Source organism: Sus scrofa, chromosome 16, assembly GCF_054392235.1.
Source record: "Sus scrofa isolate SSC_HxYL_T2T_F1_AM1 chromosome 16, Sscrofa_HxYL_maternal_Yorkshire_Landrace_v2.0, whole genome shotgun sequence".
Taxonomy (NCBI): domain Eukaryota; kingdom Metazoa; phylum Chordata; class Mammalia; order Artiodactyla; family Suidae; genus Sus; species Sus scrofa.
Window position 1 is genome coordinate 15,752,270 of NC_139398.1, and position 20,985 is coordinate 15,773,254.

A 20,985-nucleotide genomic window follows, 5' to 3' on the forward strand; every position below is an offset into this window, starting at 1 on the left:
TTCTATTTGCCAGCTTGTTACTAGGCACTGAGGGTATACAGATGTCAGTGAATGAACACAGAAGCCTGCCTCTGGGGGCTTCCATTCTGGAAGGGAGACAGACAAGAATGTGTAAAGGGTATAGTTGCTGGAAGGTGATGGATGACTTAAACAAATGAAATGTGCTATGGAGGGAGGAATGGCAGAGAGGAGGCAGGTTTTTTAAGAAGTGAAAGCAAAACAGTGTCATTATGAGCAAAAACTTCACTTCGTTGTTGTTTTTTGATTAACCCAGCATTTGGATCAGCAGACAACCTTAATGAATTGTTGGTTTCCAGTTCCAGACACACAGAGGTCCAGAAGCTTTAAAACTCTCTCATGCGTAGATATCCTGTGACGTTGGTAGGTGCAGGAAGTGGATTTCCTGCCCTTTTCATTGTAAGAACTAAGGCGCTGAGTTTCCCTTCTATAAAGTGGGACTGACCTCTGCCGTGCCTGCCTCACCTTGAGGCAGGGTGTTGACATCAGCCACATTGGAGTGTACCTGGTAGCTGAAGCGGCTCTTATTTTTATTGATAATGAACAAGAATCGTGAACTTGTGGCTTTTCTGCTTCATCTCACTTGGTTAGTATTTTCTTTTTAAGACTGCACCTCTGGCACGTGGAAGTTTCCAGGCTAGGGGTTAAATTGGAGTTGCAGCTGCTAGCCTATGCCACAGCCACAGCAACAGCAGATCTGAGCCATATCTGCAACCTACACCACAGCTTACAGCCAGATCATTTACCTACCCTGTGAGGCCAGGGGTTGAACCCGCATCCTCATGAACACTATGTTGGGGTCTTAACCTGCTGGAGCCACAATGGGAACTCCAGTATTTTCATTTGTGTACCTTCCATGAGAGTGGCACCAAGTTAAATCTTAGAGAAGATAATGTAAACAGACACCTGTGGAGTTGATTTTTAAGCTCCTTGAGGTTCAGAGACAATGTTCGTCTGAACTAATATGAATACATTTCATCAATTCTAAGATTTTTTTTTTAAACTTATTGGAAAGGATCCTCAGATGGGTGGTTGGCAGCTGCCTGTCACTGACTGTGACACAGCACAGGCTGGAAGGTGTGTCTCTGTGCAGGGAGGTTAGCAGGTGAAAACAAATGATCAAATTATTTAGTGAAGAATATGTCATTTTTTACTTCATGAGTGATTTTTTTTTTTTTTTTTTTGTCTTTTTGCCATTTTCTTGGGCCGCACCCATGGCATATGGAGATTCCCAGGCTAGGGGTCCAATCGGAGCTGTAGCCACCGGCCTACACCACAGCCACAGCAACGCGGGATCCGAGCCGCATCTGCAACCTACACCACAGCTCACAGCAACGCCAGATCCTTAACCCACTGAGCAAGGGCAGAGATCGAACCCGCAACTTCATGGTTCCTAGTCGGATTCGTTAACCACTGAGCCACGACAGGATCTCCCATGAGTGATTTTTGATGAAGTTTAAAATTATCCTGGTCAGTTTTCTGAAACTCTTCTGGGAAGGGGGAAAAGGCAAAATGATCCCCCCCCCCCCCAATCTTAAAATTCAAGTTCAAGTTTAAGTGAGCATTTTCTAGGAGACAGATGAGAGCCTGTTTGGTGGATAAGCTTGTCAGCAGGTCCCAGGGGACTTCCCATCAGTGCCGCCAGCTCGGGGGCATCTCTAGATGACAATGAAGCCATTACAGAGGCAGCCAGAGCTTCTGGACACACTGCAGTTCCTTCTCACTCTTGTAGAGAACTGAATGGCCACATGCAGTGTGCACACCTGTTGATTCTGGTGGGGTGTCCCTAATGGGCAGATTTTAGGTTTTGTTTTTCATGACTATGCTGGAGTCCATCTCCCTCCCATTGGGAGATACAGTGATCCCAGAGGTAGGACAGTGGAGCAGGGGTCATGAGCATTTAGCAACACATTATGTTGCATTTAAAAAATTCAGAATGGTGGTCCAGAAAAATGTGAGATGGTATTCTTTTTACCAAAAGTGGGGCAAATGTTTTAATACAAATATACTGTATTTCTTAAAATGCAGGTTTCTGTAATATGTGTTGATGTATATAATATTTTTGATCAAGAAGATTGTGTTTTATTTTTTTGGGGAGAAAGAATGGTGTTGGAAAATTTAAAAAATACTATAGGCATTCCTGTTGTGGCTCAGCGGGTTAAGAACCTGACTATTACCGTTGGGATGGGTTCCGTCTTTGGCATCACTTTAGTGGGTTAAGGGTCTGGAGTTGCTGCAAATCTCGATGTAGGTCACAGATATGGCTTGGATCGGGCGTTGCTGTGGCTGTGACATAGGCTTCAGCTGCAGCTCCAGTTTGACCTCTAGCCTGGGAACTTCCATATGCTGTAGGTGTGGCGCTAAAAAGCAAATAAAATAAAATAAAATAAAATAAAATATTGCAGTTGTTACCTCTCTCATCTTGGGGACAAGAGGTATTCCCCAAAACTGGAGACATTGATATTTCCCTAAAAATACTATCCAATGTTTTAAAAGATTATTTCCTGATGACATTCTGTCATTTACTGCTTCTCCCTTTTCATAGTACCTTTCATTCATAATAAAGGCCTAGGAACCCATCATTTAGTGGTCCTTCTGGTATTTTTATTACTTAGAACTAAAGCCACTAGTGTGAAAATTATGGAAGTTCTTGCCAGGGTGCAGGACCCTGCTGTGATATGCTAGCCTTGTCCCTTTGTCTGTATTTAAACTCTTGGAGCCCCAGTGTCTTTCATGATAAAGCTGGCATGAGGAAATCTAACAGGATTATTGTGACGATCAGACGAGTGTGTGTAAAGCACTTGGTGCCATACCTAGCATGTGTCAGCTGCGATTTAGTGTTGTCCCATTTAATACCTGAATTATTGGACTTATGAATAATGTAATACTTTTCTGAACTGCATGACTGCAGTACCTGTGGGTCAGAGTAAGTGTTCAGAATGGGCATTAGGTTTCACTGCTGTTTCGAGGGCGTGTTAATCTTCCTGGAAAGTGTAAAGATCCATGTGTTTTTAAAATACCAGCATCTTCTGTTTAAGACTTTTTTTTGTCATTCTAAAAGTAAAGAATCTGGATTTATTTGTTTGCTTGCTTGTTTGCTTTTTCATTTACCTCTTCTGACAAGGTGAATAATTAAGATGGGACAGTAATTGAGCTTCATAGTGTAGCATGAGTTCTGAGACCTTCTTGCTGTACTTCTGAAAGGAGATAACCAGAGCTGTAAAACTAAATGAAGCGCATACACTTAGAAAACAAAGTTTTCTTTTCTAAAAAACCTGCTAGAAGTAATAAAATAAAGACAGCAGTTTCTTAAGCTAATTTAGTTCTGCTTTAAAATTCTGGAATGCCAGTCTCAGTCCCTCTCCCTCTCTTTCTCTCTTTTTATTTTTTTTTAAATTTTTATTTCTTTATTTTAGGGCCGCACCTGTGGCATATGGAAGTTTCCAGCTTCAGGGTTGAATTGGAGCTGCAGCTGCCAGCCTATGGTACAGCCACCACAACTCGGGATCTGTGCTGCGTCTACGACCTATGCTGCAGCTTGCGTCAAGACTGCATCTTTAACCCACTGAGCAAGGCCAGGGATCGAACCTGCATCCTCATGGATACTAGTTGGATTCTTAACCTGCTGAGCCACAGTGGGAACTCCTCTTCTCTTTAAAAAAATTTTTTTTAGGAGTTCCCATTGTGGCTAGCAGGTTAAGAACCTGACGTAGTCTTCATGAGCATGTGGGTTTGATCCCTGTTCTCACTTAGTGGGCTAAGGGTCCAGCATTGCTGTGGCTGTTGTGTCGGGTTGGCAGCTGCAGCTCCATTTCAGCCCCTAGCCTGGGAACCTCCATAGGCCACAGGTGTAGAAGTAAAAAGAAAAACAACTATTTTTGACCAAGAGCATTCAGTGGCTTGATGTGGGATGTTAGTTCTTAGACCAGGGATCAAATCTGTGCTGCAGTGGTGAAAGCGCTGAGTTTCAACCACTGCGCCACCGGGAAACTCCGTTTTTTTTTTTTTGTTTGTTTGTTTGTTTGTTTGTTTGTTTGTTTTCCCTTGTTATGTGTGGCTTTGTGTGAGAGAGTGGGAAAGCCTGACCATTGGGGTCGGGTACTGCCCTTGAGAGAGGGAGAGGCCCTGGACCCCAGGTTATGTAAGGTGGTCACCAGCGCAGAGTTTGAAGACCATTCCTGACTTTTCCCTTTCAAGCTTTAAAACCCAATTTGGTTGGTAGTAACAAGAGCGCTTAGAATGAGGGAAGGAAGGAGAGGGACATGTCCAGAAGGAGAGACCGAGAAAGGGAGGGAGTGGGCATGAGGGGGACAGTGGTTTAAGGTGAAAGAAGGCCGTGTACACGGACACATTGGAAGAAGGGGCCATGGCCTTCTGTGACACCTTCCATCTATGTGACGTGCCAAGTTCAGGCTTTGACCTCAGAGTCCTAGGAGGGGTGACATGCCCTCGGGTCTCAGCTGAGACAAAGCTCTGGCCTGACACGTGGTCCTCCCGCTTGCAGGGATGGAGGCCCAGCTTAGCTGAGCGGGTGGGTGGTGCCGTGGGCTTTGGGTGGCCTGCAGGGGCCACTTTGTCCTGGTTTTGCCTGAGCCTCTTCCACATATCTGCTTCCAGGTGGCAGAGACAAGCGAGGAGGTCCCATTTTAACGTTCCCGGCCCGCAGCAACCACGACAGAATACGACAGGAGGACCTCAGGAGACTCATCTCCTACCTGGCCTGCATCCCCAGGTAGGTCCTCACTCTTCAAGAGGGCGGCGCGGCTCTGTCCAGAGCAGCTCTCAGGAGCCTCGATTCCAGGTTCACTAAGCAGAATAACATTTCCATCAGTCTTCCTCCACATTTCCCTTTTGGGACCCTCCTGGGTGGAGGGGTGAGCAGAGACGTGTTCTGAGTCAGAGCTTTGTTTGGTGATGGTGGGAGGGATGTCCACCAGGCTGGGGCATTAGAGGTGGTGCCCGAGGGAGAAGGAAAGCAGAGTCGGTTGATGATTCTGGTACCAAGACCCAGTGGACTGAAGTTCAGACGTGGGGTGCGGTTTCTCTCTTGTGCGGAGCTTCAGTTCTCTCGAAGTGCTCTGTTGATTTGTGTGTGAACTTCGAGGGGCATTAATATCCTTTACCAGCTAATAGGCACAGACATCGAGTTTGGGAACCTAAATCCTGGTGGCGACCCCACTGTGACAGCCAATGGGGTTTTTAGTGTAGATGCTGAGGAACAGCAGGCATAGGCAAGGCTTTATTTTCCGGGGAACCCTGAAGTGAGGCATTCTTACTAGGACTTGGCCTGTGTGTCTCCTCGAAGAGCTTAGAATCTTTACTTCTGCTCTGGAAATGTAGTATTGTGATTTTACTTACAGAGCTAGCTGTCAACTGGTGGAGAAATCCCTGCCCCTTACATTAATATTTCCATGTAATTGTTCAGATTATTTTTAGAAAATAGAAATCTCTGATACTTTGCCCTAATCCAAGGATATGGCCAAGCCAGGAATAAGGGATTGTGAGCTGGGGGTTGGAGGGGTGCTTCCTGGGAGGAATAGGTAATCCTCTTTTCAGAAGGGTAGATGCTGAAGGAGGGCATGATTGACGTGGGAGAATGAAGAAGAGTTTCCTAGGTGACCAAATGAGCATGTATACAAGGAAACTCGGTCATACCACAGATAAGGAAACTCGGTCATTCCGTAGATAAATGGGAACTGTAAGGATCATGGTATGCCAGAGAATGCTGAAAGACGGTGGGCAGCAGCATAATGGAGTCTAGAGGTTGAGGTGACTGTCACAGGTCCCCCTCCCCCAGCACATGGCTTGTGACTCCCCTGACCTCTTTAGATTGGCACCAGCCACAGAAACAGCATTGTGCTTTTGTAACCCATCCTCCCTGTGGCTGATAACAATCAGTTTTGGTGTCAATGGTCTGACCTTCAGAGGAAGTCCTTGGGTTTCTCTGTAGGGTGTTCTTTGTGGGAAATAAGGAAATGATCACATCCTGTCATCAGTAAGACATTACTGGGTCCCTGGCTAAATTTATGGAAAAGAATTTCCCTTTCCTCCTACTCTGGTATTTTCTCGACTGTTTGAACTATTGAAATCATGGAGTTGGAATGAATTTTAGAAGTTATATACATACAGGTGAACTTATTTACAAAACAAATAGATGCACAGACATAGAAAACAACTCACAGTTACTCAAGGGGAAAGGGGAGAGAGGGATAAATTAGGAGTTTGGGATTAACATAAACACTCTGATATATAAAATAAACAATGAGGACCTGTTGTATAGCACAGGGAACTCTAGTCAGTATCTTGTAATAACCTATAATGGAAAAGAATATGAAAAAGAATATATATATGTTATATATTATATATGTGTGTGTGTGAGTGTCTTTGTGTGTATATCTCTGAATCACTTTGCTATACACCGAAACTAACACATTGTAAATCAACTACACTTCAATAAAATTTAAAAAAATTTTTTTACGGCTCACTGCCACTTATAAATAACATCATTTCTAGCCACCACTTACTGAGCTTGTATTATGTGCCATGTACTGAGCTAATGATGGAAAAAGAAATAGATACAAAGGACAGTGTAAAAAGATAAATAAATTCCTGCCACCCAAAATGATGCTTGTCATGTAGTTTAATGAAAAACGAATTGAATTTTATCCAGGTGATCTTTTAAAAAACGTGGAGAACTGTATTCAATATCCTGTGATAATGGAAAAGAATATATATAAATGAGTCAGTTTGATGTACAGCAGAAATTAACACAACTTTTTGTCGGGGGTGCGGGGGTCTTTTTAGGGCCACACCCACAGCATGTGGAGGTTCCCAGGCTAGGGGTCGAATTGGAGCTGTAGCTGCCAGCCTACGCCACAGCCTACGCCACAGCCACAGCAACGTGGGATCTGAGCTGCTCCTGGAACCCACACCACAGCTCACTGCAATGCCGGATCCTTAACCTGCTATGCTAGGCCAGGGATCAAACCCGTGGTCCTCTTGGATGCTAGTTGAGAGTTCATTAACTGCTGAGCCACGATGGGAACTCCCCTAACATGACACTGTAAATCAACTACACTTCAGTAAAATTAAAAAAAAATTTTTTTTACATAGTTGGACTTCTGTATATAACTTTGGCAACTTGCTTCTGGTTTTGAAGTACACATCGACTGTAAATATTTAAAAATTACTTTTCCTTTCATTGATATTATAAAAATATTATTTCAGGTATACTTTGGATCACTTAAAAAATACACACAAAACTTCGTCATGGGAATCCTGGTACAGACAGTCACGTGTCTGGCATCCAGCTCCAGTGAGGATCAGCTTCTGCCAATCTTGTCTACCTTCCCCCAGAAAATATAACAAATCCCAAACATCCTCTCTTTTCTCTCATAAATACTTCAGCGTGTAGAGTGACAACCCTCCAACCACTGAGCACAGTCCATTCACTTCATTGCCTTGATTTGCTTCTGTAGTTTCAATTCCAGGTGGCAGGAAGTGCCATTTTCTTGTCCTTGGTTAATGAGCGAATAAGAGAGGTGGAGTTAGGGAGTTCCCGTTGTGGCTCAGCTGCTTACGAACCCGACTAGCATACATGAGGATGCAGGTTCTATCCCTGGCCTTGCTCAGTGTGTTAAGGATCCAGCGTGGCAGCAAGCTGCTGTGGAGGTCACAGATGCAGCTCCGATTTGACCACTAGCCTGGGAACTTCTATATGCAGCAGGTGTGGCCCTAAAAAGCAAAAAAAAAAAAAAATGAGGTGGGGTTAGCATTTACCTGATGTGTTTGCCATGTGATGACACAGGAGAATTTTACAGTGGTTCAAACAGAGGTGGCGTCAGAGAGAGTGCTCTCCATGGGCACCCAGGTCCTGCAGCGACTGATAAAGAGCGAGGCTACCTCCCTGGAGCCTCAGAGGTGGGAGCTTGCTTTGGTTTTAACCAAACAATAGGATCAGTGATCATCAGCAGCAGGTTAATGGTGTGTGAATTTTGGGGGGCTTGCAGGTTTGCTGGTACTTAATATCTGAGTCTAATAGTTTGCTGTTACAGTTCTGGAGGGATCTAAACAGTCCCACCCCTCCTCACCTTCCCCCGTCCACCTCTTTTCCTGTCCATCTCTCCTGTGTTTTCTTCTCTGCAAGTGAAGGTGGCCTCTGGCTGCCCCTCTGCTGACAGTCACAGGGCTGCATGTGCCTGGGCGTAGAGAGTTGTGCCCTCCAGGAAGGCATGGGGTCATAGTCAGATGGAGTGACCGGGTTACTTAATTTGATGGGTTTTCTGATCTTCGAAATGTGATGCTAATCTGTACTTCTCGGATCACTGTATTAAGTAAGATTATTTATGCACACGCCCAGCACAGTGTCTGACTCGCTGTAGCTGCCTCAGGAGGAGTGTGGTTCTGCCCGTCTTTCATAGTCACTCCTCCACTTCCTTCCCTTCAGTTGTTTTCCTTTGCCAGATCATCGTCCCTGTGTTCCTCTGAGTGGCCTCCTGACTTAAACGTACATGTGGTCTGAGCAGCAGTGACTAGTTTTGAGTATTGTTATTTGGGTCGCCTTCCCTTCCCTCTCCCTTCTTAAAAACAAACAAACAAAAACCCACAAGGTAATAGACTGATTTTCCTGTGATTAATTTGTAAGGCAACTTTCTAGTAGATGTGCCTAGAAGAGCCTCAGCAGCACTTCTTGCTGCCGTGATCAGGATGCTTCAGAGCGATGAAAACCACATTCGTCTTCATACGTCTCTAGGTGTTTATTGCTTTTATTGCTGGAATTATACTAACCACATTCTAGACCACTTTGCCTTTAGAGTGATTTTTAGTGGCTAAATGGATAAACCGCTCTACGTCTCTTTTGTCCCCCATGAAATAATGTGAAACTTTTAGTTGATTCATTCATGAATATTTGGTATAAAAAGGTATTTTCTTCATCTAGGAACTAAGGAGAGTTTCTCTTTTCTAGAGACCTGCACTCAAAACGGACTTTAGTTTTATCTACATTAAAAAAAAAAAAATTTGACGGCTTCAAACGAGGCTCTTAGGTAAAACTGTTAAAATACTTGTTTAATAAGTCACACTCTCCAGTGAGTGGTGTTGTGAAGGACGAGGCGTGGCACGGAGCCCTTCTCCTGTAGCAACCTTCACAGGATGCTCAGAAACGGAACTGAGTTTGGGGATGTTTGCAAGTCACTGTCTTCTAAAATGCCTGGCTTTTAATGTGTTAAAGACAGATGGGGGACTGGATGTGCTCTCCCTGCCCAGTTAGCATGCTGTTTGCCTTACTTGGAAGTCACTGGGTGGTAACATTTGGATTCTGGGGCAGGTGACTGGTTAATCCTTCTGTAAACGGTGCAAGCTCAGGGCACCTTTTGCTTCTGTCTCTCCCCAGCGTGTTCCAGTTGTTAAGCCTGGAGTTACTCAGGATTCCTTCTAAGCCCCTGTCAAGTGGAGGGGCTTTGTAGTTGTATATACACACTGGGCCAGGGCCACATGAGGAGAAAGACAGGCTGCCAGGGAATTTACCTGGAGATGGTGAAGACTGATGCTTAAAGTGCCGCCTATGGAACAGCAGCTAATAAAACAGTAAAACTGATGGCTGTGGTGTGCCAGCCTCCTTTCTTTGGTGTATGGTGGCAGGATCTGACTCTGGGTAGCAAGTGTCGGATGTCCTGCTTAGGCTGGTCTAGCCCTGAGGACCCCTGGAGCCCTTGGGGCTAAACCCCATTAGCCCAAGGAAGTCCAGAATGCTGAACTTCAGTGACTTGGGAGATTTTAGGAACCATTTCTGGGAGTGCCCCAGTTGCTTCTAAGGATTTGTGAAGAGGCCCAGACATTCCCTGGATCATGGCCCACAGGACCTGCTTGAGACAGAAGTGATAGCACGAGGGGTGTTGAGCCAAGTGTTAACTCTTTAAGTTCGTGTTCATACAGGAGTAGTTAACAGAAGTTCAATCATTCCTTTTCCCTTTGGAGTGATAAGCCAGGCTGCTGTTCGGTCTGTTTTCTCTGAGGGCTTTCAGCATCATGTTCCTAGCTGTGACCGCCATGTACTCAGGTTCTATCCCCATAGACTTTTGGGAGAATATTTTTGTGACATGCCTCTTATACTGATGTAGTTGTTACAGGAACTTGGAGTGTCAGTTAGTCTGATGATATGAATCAGGGTGTGAGTGTGCATGTGTGGAGATGGGGAGGGCAGGAAAGTGGGAGAAAAGGAGAGGGAAGAGGAGTAAACTCATGCAGAAGAGCATGAAATTGATTTTAATTTTGTCTTAAATTTAATTGAGACTATGAATTTTTTTTTTCTGTCTAAAATGGGCCAACTTTATTTAACTTTTTTTTCTTTTTTCTTTTTAGGGCCACACCCATGACATATGGAGGTCCCCAGGCTAAGGGTCAAATCAAAACTACAGTTGCTGGCCTACACCACAGCCACAGCATTGCGTTATCTGAGCCACGTCTGCGACCTACACCATAGCTCACGGCAATGCCAGATCCTTAACCCACTGATCGAGGCCAGGGATCGAACCTGCAACCTCATGATTCCTAGTCAGATTAGTTTCTCTTGTGCCAAAAGATTTTTTTAAGTAGAAAAATTTTGATTTATAATATTGTGTTAGTTTCAGGTATACAGCAGAAGGATTCAGTTGTGTATATATTTTTCAGATTATTTTCCATTATTGGTTATTAAAAGATACTGAATGTATTTCTCTGTGCTATACAGTACATCTTTGTGCTTATCTCTTTGACTCAAAGCAGTTTGTATGTGTTAATTCCATGCTCCCAATTTATCCCTCTCCCTTTCCACTTTAGTAACCATGACTTTTTTTTCTATGTCTGTGAGTCTGTTTCTGTTTTTATATAAATTCATTTGTATTATCTTTTAAATTTCACACTTAAGTAATGTTGTATGATATTTGTTTTTTTCTGCCTGACTTATTTCACTTAGTGTGATAATCTCTAGGTCCATCCATGTTCCTGCAAATGGCAATATTTCTTCCATTTTATGGCTGAATAATGTTCCATTGTGTGTGCATATCATTTCTTAAATTAATTGTCTCTTGGTGGGCACTTGGATTGTTTCCAGTTCTTGGGAACATTGGGGTGCATGTATCTTTTCAAATTTGAGTTTTCATTTTTTTTTTCCCCCTGGATATATGCCCAGGAGTGGGATTGCTGGATTATATGGTAATTCTATCTTCAGTTTTTAAAGGAACTTCCACACTGTTCTCCACAGAGGGCTCTGCCAGTTTACATTCCCACCAACAGTGTAGGAGGGTTCCCTTTTCTCCATGTCCTCTCCAGCATTTATTGTTTCTAGACTTTTTGTTTGTTTGGTTGGTTGGTTGGTTTTTTTGTCTTTTTGCCTTTTCTAGGGCCGCTCCTGCAGCATATGGAGGTTTCCAGGTTAGGGGTCTAATCAGAGCTGTAGCCGCCTGCCTGCACCACAGCAACGCTGGATCCAAGCTGTGTCTGCAACCTATACCACGGCTCACGGCAATGCCGGATCCTTAACCCACTGAGCAAGGCCAGGGATTGAACCTGCAACCTCATGGTTCCTAGTCAGATTCATTAACCACTGAGCCACAATGGGAACTCCTGGATTTTAAACCTATGTTTATGAACACTTTGACACTTTTTTTTTTTTTTTTAAATTGCAGAGGTGCTTTACTATTTCCCAAGATTTAATAAAGTTAATAATTTTTATTTCTTTATCAAGGTCATTGTTAAAAGAAACTGGCCCTTTTGTTGGTTTTTATAGCTAGAATGTGGAGGGGAAGAAAACAGTGTCTTCTAGCAACGCATTAATGTGTGCGAGGGGCCAGGAGTGTCCACATTGCCTAGACACCATCCCTGCAGCTGACTGAAAAAGACAGATATGTCTCAGTATTACTATAAAATTAGATTTACCCCATAGACCCCACCGGAGGTTGCCAAGGATCCCCAAGGGCTGGTAGGCCACACTGGAAAACCTCTGGGGCCTGGGACAATTGAGGGGAATAAATGGGGACATTCAAAAAGCCCCCACTATCACCAGCACACTGATGATGGTTTCAGCTCCCGTGTCCCTGGAGTCCTAGGAGACTGCTGTTCACAGGTCTGTGACTGCCCGCCCCCCCCGCCCCCGCATGTGATGGTGGGGGTATCTGTCCCTGTTGAGTCCTTGCCAGCAACCTTGCCCTCCGAGTTACTGGACAATGTATGTGATCAGTGAACACACAGAAGACCAGAGAAATGGGCAGGAGGGTCATTGCTTTTCTCCTGAGGAGAAGACGAGACATAAAACCATAGACACAAAGTAGAAACTTCAGAGGTTTTTGAAGTGACCCTTGGCATATACAGTCAGTCTACTCTGTTGCAGTACCAGGAGGGTGAGAAAGCCCCTTTTGCGGTGATCTCTCAGCTCTCTTGGTAACACATCTCCAGCTCCCTGGTGGGGACCAGCCAGGCGGTGCCCCACGGGCAGCTGGATGACAGAGGCCAAGTCAGCCTCGCCCAGCAGGACTCCGACCAGAGAGAGTGGCAGGGATTGTGTGGTTTCAACCTGGTTGTTCTTTTTCTCTAGTGAAGAAGTCTGCAAGAGAGGATTCACGGTGATTGTGGACATGCGTGGGTCCAAGTGGGACTCCATCAAGCCCCTGCTGAAGATCTTACAGGAGTCCTTCCCCTGCTGCATTCACGTTGCACTGATAATCAAGCCAGACAACTTTTGGCAGAAACAGAGGACTAATTTTGGCAGTTCTAAATTTGAATTTGAGGTAACTTCCCTGTGTAGCCAGACCAACTAAACCAGTAGGTGTGGCTTATTAAAAGCATTTTCATCATCATTTTAGGCTAGTAATAGATTTCAATAGGAACCGCATATCTTACATACACAGGACCTGTCAAGTTTGTTATTGCGTAAAATAACACAGTCGGATGTGTTTATCGCCTTACCCTGGTTGGTGTCTTGGCCGGGGGTGGGTTTAGATTTCAGGGATTAGATTCCTTGTGTCTCTGGGTGGTGGGTGCTGCTCGGGTGTGAGGCATGTGTCTCAGCAAGAGATGCCTGTTTCCTTTTACTTCGCGGGATACAGTAGCTTTCCTGTTGAGTGCAAGTGGCCTTCTGTGGCTTCAGAGTCATTGTCATCACCTCTGTCTTGAAAAGAGGGGAAATGCCCAACTTCAGATTTCCTGAGGAAAGTGTGGGGAAGAAACTGACTTTTCATCCCATCCGTGGTCCTGGAAAGAACGGTCTGCCGTGTAGCTCGCACATCAGCTCTCGTGTGTGAGGAGGAAGAGATTCCTTTAAAGCCTATGCAGAGCCCCGGATTCGCTTAGCACACAGGTCGCTGTCTCTCAGTGTAGAAATAAACCTCAGCCCGCGGACTTGCTCCGCTTCCCACTAGAACCTCCTTTCCTTACAGCTGCCGGGGTTCTGACTAGGCTTTGATGCAGTTGGTTTCATGAGGTGATTATGGGAGGAAAGTATTCTGACTGGAAACTTCATGCCGTATGCTGTAATAAAATTTAAGTATTTTCTAATAGTAAGTCATAATGGTTTTTTAGGTGAATAGGTTACTTCTAGCCACTTTGCCCAAATGTTAGGTTTCAATGAATGTCTTAACGTATTTTAAGGTAGATAACAGCAGTAGTATTAAACATGTCACACAGTGTTAATTCTTAAGCTTCATGTTGCATGTTACACCTTTCAAAGTCTTTTCCTGGGTACATTACTTGCATTTTATTTTTTTTAATTTTTTTTTATTTTTTTATTTTTTATTTTTTTTAATTATTTTCCCACTGTACAGCAAGGGGGTCAGGTTATCCTTACATGTATACATTACAATTACAGTTTTTCCATTACTTGCATTTTAAAATTTTCTTCTTTGATACTGATTTTCAACCTGAAGTCTGAATTTAGTTTGAATTTGAAACTGCTCTCAAGAAGTTTAGGTGAAAGGGGAAACCACCAAGCCTTTACCTTCACCCAGTAAGAAGTAATTTCAGAGGACATTTTATTGGGTTTTATTTTCTTGATGCAGAATGTGAAGTGTGTTGTATTTAATGACGTGCATTTTAAGCAGAAACAACAGTTTGGTGATATAATCTGTGTGGGTGTTTGCTCATCTAGCTGTGCTCTCTCCTTCTGAGCCTTTAAAGTTACTTACGCTGGTTTTTCTGCTCAGCTTGTCTGTACATTATTGTGATGTGATTGCCTCCAGGACATTAGTAAAGTCTGGGCACATGAGATAGGAGTGGACCCGCAGTCACCCTTCAGGCAAAAGTGCTAGACTAGGAGCTGCCCCTCTTTCTAGCTCTGCCACCTTTTGCCATTTCTTAGGCCAGTGAGCAGAGATGCAGTTCCAGGTTTCTCTAAGGCTGGAGGTGACAGGTGGGCTAAACCAGCCTTTCTTTTTCTTTCTTTTTCTTTCTTTTGCTTTTTGGGGCCGCATCTGCGGCATATGGATGTTCCCAGGCTAGGGGTTGAATCGGAGCTGCAGCTGCTGGCCTACACCACAGCCACAGCAACACCAGATCCAAGCCGCCTCTGCAACCTGCACCACAGCCACGGCAACACTGGATCCTTAACCCACTGAGTGAGGCCAGGGATCAAACCTGCATCTTCATGGATACTAGTCAGATTTGTTAACCACTGAGCCACGACGGGAACTCCAAACCAGCTTTTCTCAGTTTTATCTTCCGGTTCTAGGCCACACATCTTTTTCCTTTTCCTTTGTCTTCTTACTTAACCTCCCTACCCCTTATGTTTTCCTTAGGAATGATACTGATATTAACCTTGGGTGCCCTTCTGATAGGGTGGAATGAAGGTTTCTTGCTTAGGTTGTAACTGACCTAAGTGGCCTAACGTTGTCACTGTTAGACTGGAGTGTATTAGATGGTGCCCAGAATCGCTGCAGACTCTTGCAATGAGTGAAACATTCCCTCTCTTCTGTCAGCTTTCTTGCTAATAACCTGTGTGTAGTTTCTACATTTTAAGAAAGTCATTGAAGTTTCTACATTTTAAGAAAGTCAGTCATGATGTGCCTAAGATAGTGGATTAATTTCCACACTCTTGGAAAGAAATCTAATTTCTTTAGTTCTCATGCACATGCCATACATGCAGTTTTCTAATTGTAGGTATTCCAACTAACCTATATGTCTTGCTTTAATGGATTTCTCTTTCACTGACTGTACTAATACTTCTTTCATTTACATGTGTTTTTATGGGGCCAGAACAAGGTATGTTATGTTTTCTATAAATGGACTACTTGGCTTTAAGTTGGAAAATCATTGCTTAAGCATTGCAAACTGCATTATGATAAGACTGTATAAAATTGGTTCATCTTCTCATACATGATTTTTTTTTCCCCTTAAGACAAATATGGTCTCTTTAGAAGGCCTTACCAAAGTAGTTGATCCTTCTCAGCTCACGCCCGAGTTTGATGGCTGCCTCGAGTACAACCATGAAGAATGGATTGAAATCCGAGTTGCTTTCGAAGACTACATTAGCAATGCAACCCACATGCTCTCTCGGCTGGAGGAACTTCAGGACATGCTCGCCAAGAAGGAGCTGCCTCAGGATTTGGAGGGGGCTCGGAATATGATCGAGGAGCACTCCCAGCTGAAGAAGAAGGTGATCAAGGCCCCCATCGAGGACTTGGATTTGGAGGGACAGAAGCTGCTGCAGAGGATTCAGAGCAGCGACAGCTTTCCTAAGAAGAACTCGGGGTCTGGCAATGCAGACCTGCAGAGCCTCCTCCCCAAGGTGTCCGCCATGCTGGACAGGCTGCACTCGACGCGGCAGCATCTGCATCAGATGTGGCACGTGAGGAAACTGAAGCTGGACCAGTGTTTTCAGCTGAGGCTGTTTGAACAGGATGCTGAGAAGGTAGACAACGGGGGAGGGTTGCTAAGAGGAGACATAGAGGGCAGTTTGCTGGACCACTGGGCCCCCCAGACACTGGTCAGGAGAAAGGGCAGAGCAGAAGGGCTGGGGAGGGTGAGCTACTCTCGGGGCATCTGTTAGAGACCCACAGGGTCGGGTCATGGACCTCCTCCCCTCCCCTGCTTTCCAGTTTTCCTCATTGTGCCATAGAGTTTCTTCTAGAAACTTAGGGTTATTAATTACCGATAGTGTGGTTTAGAATGCCTGTGAGATAGACGAGAATGGTGCTGTCAGTTAAAAGTTATGTAATGTTGTATATTATCAATAGTGATAATTATCCATGTACCTTTCTAATAATTGCTCTTCTGCTCACAAGAGCCAGTGAGAAAACTCCATTTAGATCTATTACGGAGTATGTTTTTAAAGTAAAATGTGGATAACGCATTAGAAATAGGAACTTCTGGGAAACATAGGCAGAAATTACCTATAGTTTCATGTTTTCTTACTGCGCTCCATTCAAACCTGCTGGCCAAAGGGAACTCTTGTCAGTCACTGGCTTAACTCAGTCTTAGTAATGTGAAAACAGGACACTTATTTAGAGAAATCTGTTGCAAGCCATGAATCCGGGGGAATTGATCCCTCTTAATTTGAGCTCACTGGATGTTTTTTCATGGACAGGAAAATATTTTGTAAAGTTAAAAAACCACATTAAAATTTTTTGAGTTTTGAAATTTTCAAAATCCTTTTGAAAGGTGACAGTCGAGTACTATTATTTGGTGAGCTTTTCACCTCTCTGTCAGTGTATTTATGTTTAAAGCACAGCTGACCTTGAACCACATGGGAGTTGGAGCTGTTGAGAATCCACTATTACCTTTGTCTCAAAAAAAAAAAAAAAGTAATTGATAAGTGATTCACTTGAGAACAGGGAGCTGAAACAGTGTGGACAGAATCAGGACTCCAACCCTAGTGCTTTAATTCCACATATTATGATCTCTAGTTGAACACAACTTTCCCCTACACTTAGTTAATATAAAAATATGTCAAATGAAAATATAGGTACCTCATTTATTGAAAAATACTTCCATGTAAGTGGACCCATGCAATTCAAACCCATGTTGTTCAAGGTTCAGCTGCCTTGTCAAAGACACTAGAAAATCTTCCCTTCAGTTACTAGACAAACAGGTGACGGTCCTGGACTTCTGGTTCACGTCATGATAGTAGTACTAATTGATAATCATTTTCTTTTTTCCTTAAATGTTTTCCTAGGAACAATGTAATTAACATTCTTTTCTAAGTAGCATCTGTATTGACTCTTAAGAGAGGTAAATTTTATTGTTTGCATTTGCACAGATGTTTTTATATGTGTATATGTGTGTGTGTGTATGTATAGATATATATATATACACATCTTGCAGTAAAGAGCATAATCTTTTGGTCATTGGAATTGCTATCAGTAATCCGTAGGCAAGGCATAGCCCATCCAGAGCCCTGCAAGTTTCTGATTTCACCTAACGGATCTTTACTTGAAGAGTATTGTGGCTAATTATATAGTTGAGTATAGCAGAAAAGCCGGGTTGAGTGTCAGAAACTTAGGGTTTTAATTAGCCTGGGGGACTCTTTATGTATCTACTCCTTAATTCGTCATCTGACAAAGGAACACATCAGATGCGCTTTTCTTGTAGATCCTGTAATTTCAAAACTGCTGACTTCTTAGAAGTCGAGAATCTTCCGGGCCTCAGCACTGAGAGGTTGTTGGGGGAAGGACACTGCCCTTTCTTGATCTGGTCCCCTTCCTGGGCTGTGTCTGTCATTTCTTTTTCCCGAGTGACTGCAGATTGTCTTTTTTTCATTCCGGTAGATGTTTGACTGGATCACACACAACAAGGGCCTGTTTCTGAACAGCTACACCGAGATTGGGACCAGCCACCCTCATGCAATGGAGCTTCAGACACAGCACAACCACTTTGCCATGAACTGCATGGTAAGAGGCCGTCAGAACAGCGGTGCCTTGTCTGTGCTAGTATCCTAATGAATGGGATGTGTTTACACGGGCCACACCCTGGCTCCCTGCCAGCAGGCTGTGCAGGGCCTTCTGAGGATTTGATGGTAGTGTGGGAAGGTCTCGGGGTTAGCAGTGTGTACGGAGCTTGTTTTAAGTTGTAAACAGACAAAGCAAAAATAAACAAACCGGTGAAACTTGAACCAATTATTTGGCCAGTTAGACATGCACGTTTTAACCCTGGCTTCTGTGCCATACCTCCTGGGAGCCTGTTGGGGCTCCAGAAAACTCCAGAGGCCAAGTGAGTTTCCTGAACTAACCCCACTGTCCATTTGCTGACTGCCCTTCATGGCGAGGAAAGTAGCCAGTCTGCTGCTCTTCTCAAGGGCATCCTCCAGGTCTCCTAAAACATGAGCATTCCTCTCAAGTTGTACTAGAGAGTGGGGTCCAGACATCAGCCTTGCCTGGGATTCTTTGTCTCTCATTGACCCCCTTGGCCTGTTGTGATTCGATAGGGGTTGCTATAAGACCACAGTGCAAACAAAACAAAACAACAACCCAATGATGAATTTGAAGTAGCATTTTTATTACATTTTTGGAGTTAATATAACTAAAATGAAACTGTATGTTGTTCTGTAGAACATATGGTTATTTCTGTTGACAGTTAAGCTTCTAGAAATTTTCACTTCAAAGTTTTTGGTGTGGACTTTGAGCCAGACTTGTGAGAACGAGCGCTCTTAGCCTGTAACATTGTTAAAGAGTACTGAAGCAGTAGAAAACGCAGTCTTTGTTTAAACTGGTTCAGTAAGGTGCCATTTAATTAAAGTGTAGTCCGCAAAGTGCTCTGCTTGAGGCAGCTTCCAAGATAAGATTTAGCAGTAACGTTTTTTGTAATAGACACCATCCAAAAAGTTTGATATATGTTCTTGAGTTGAAGGTAAGAGAATTTTTGGTCGAAATGATTGAACCAGAGCCTAGATGAAGAGCACTGTAATGTGAGCCTTTGGAGCAAGTGTCTTAGAAGAATTTCTTCCTAAAACATTCCTAGCAGTTTTTCAGAATATTCTGAAACTTCAGCTAGTGGCAAAGGGCACATTCAGTCCACTCTATCATGTGCTTTAAAAACTAGAAATACTAAAATGTATTTTGGAAAAACTGGAAATGGACAGAAAGCCCCCACCCCCCACCTTATTAGTAACACATTTGGAATCAGCAGAAGAGGCAGCATATGTGGCTAAAGGAGTGTGGGTTATGAATGTAGAGGTTTTTAATTCTGATCTTGGGCAGTCTTTTGAATCTCTTTGAGCCACTAAAGTGGGGATAAGCTCTACCTTAACATGGTGTTCCATGTAATGTAAAACACTAAGCAGAGAGCTGCACACGCATAGTAAGTACTTGATAAATGGTAGTTACTATCAGTGAAGTTATCAGTGTCATTAAAACTACTGTTAGTTTTTTGTTTTTTGTTTTTGTTTTTTTTTTAAATAAAAGGGAGTTCCCTTTGTGGCTCAGTGGAAAGGAACCTGACTAGCATCTATGAGGATGTGGGTTCAACGCCTGGCCTCGCTCATTGGGTTAAGGATTTGGCATTGCCCTGAGCTGTGGTATAGGTCACAGAGGTGGCTCAGATCTGGTGTGCCTGTGGCTGTGGTATAGGCTGGCAGCTGCAGCTCTGATTTGACCCCTAGCCTGGGAACCTCCATATGCTAAAAAGAAAAGAAAAAAATAGTGTTTGTATTTTCAGGGTGTGTAGTAAGTAGAAAACTCTTAAAGTATGGGTGAAACTTTTGTTTTTTAGGTTTAAGCATATTTTCTCATTTTCTATAATACATTGCTTTCGTTTCTTTAAGTAAAAGTTTTAATTAAAAAGGGTTATGGTGCCTTGGACACTGAGGGGCGACAGCTGTTGGGAGAGTTTTCCAGGCCTGCCCACCCCTTGTTCTCCATACCTTCACGAGTCCTTAGTGTCTGTCTAGGACATTTACTTGTCCAGAACCGGGGCCTGTTAGCCTTCAGCCCTTGCCTGTACTACCTACAGTGCTTTAAACATTTCTTTTGACAAAAAAAATGAAAAGACTAGATGTCGGTAAGCAAGTTCATAGTCTTAAAGAAAGCACATTAAGGAACATGAGCAGTTGTGCCCATTCTCCTATCGCAGGTATTTATTTTCATTTTTTCGTTCTTTATTTTTAAAAATTTAATTGGAGTATAGTTGACATACAATGCTGTGTTAGTTTCAGGTGTACAGCCAAGTAAATCAGTCATATGTTGTACATATATCCATTCTTTTTCAGATTCTTTCTCCATGTAGGTTATTACAGAGTACGGAGAAGAGTTCCCTCACAGGTCCTTGTAAAGGCCATGATGGCAAGAATGTAGGTGGAGGTCCTTCTGAGGTGGGGGATGGCATGTTGCTGTGTTTGGGACACACTGTTCACTTGGGCTCTGTGCCACCACATCCGCCCTCCTGCTGGAAGTGGTAGAGGTGTGGACAGGGCATGGTGCATAGAGCACAACTCTACGTGTAGCGGGTAGTCTGCTTGAGGGGAGGAGACTAAGGCAGGCCCCTGTGACCAAATCTGGGTAGGAAGGAGCCCGCTCTGCGGGCCCCACGATGGAGCTGTCCAAGTGGACAGCTCTCCTCCAGGTCCTTACAGAGAGCATCTGCCTGTGCTCTTCCTGCAGAGCTTTTGGGTTGATTTTCCTCTTTAGATGCAGAGGAGGCAAAACTTAGCGAATCTGGTCACCTGTCACTAGAGAGAGATTGCCAGTGAGAAGGGAGACCTAGCTGTGGACTTAAAGGATGCCAGTTAGCACACTGATGGCGTTTGGGCCAGTTCCTAACTGATTGTGGCTTTGACTGACTGTCACATTCTCATAAAGTACCCTCTGTCCTTGCTGCATAGACATCTGGTCATCTGTTAGCTGATTCCAGCCTGAAGCCCAGAAAAGTACCTCCGAGGTTGGAGTCTGTGGCTCTCTAATCCCAGATAAAGGTGACTCCATCTAGTTTGGATTTGGGTCAGAAATGGAGGAAAAGAAATGAAGCTACAGAGAAAGACTGGACCAGCGTGTTCTTTAGGACACTTTCTTGAGT

The 20,985-nt window shown here is 43.8% G+C and overlaps 1 protein-coding gene across 5 annotated transcripts in view; it reads left to right on the forward strand.

Moving 5' to 3' along the window:
• The window catches only part of TRIO (trio Rho guanine nucleotide exchange factor), a 357,836-nt gene that overhangs the window by 132,525 nt on the left and 204,326 nt on the right, over positions 1-20,985 (forward strand). For all 5 annotated transcript variants that reach the window (XM_085001718.1, XM_021077143.2, XM_085001720.1 and 2 more), the window contains exons 3-6: positions 4,636-4,750; positions 12,587-12,779; positions 15,380-15,892; positions 17,748-17,870. In XM_085001718.1, the coding sequence (XP_084857844.1) occupies positions 4,636-4,750; positions 12,587-12,779; positions 15,380-15,892; positions 17,748-17,870 (944 nt within the window). The remainder of the gene's footprint in view (positions 1-4,635; positions 4,751-12,586; positions 12,780-15,379; positions 15,893-17,747; positions 17,871-20,985) is intronic.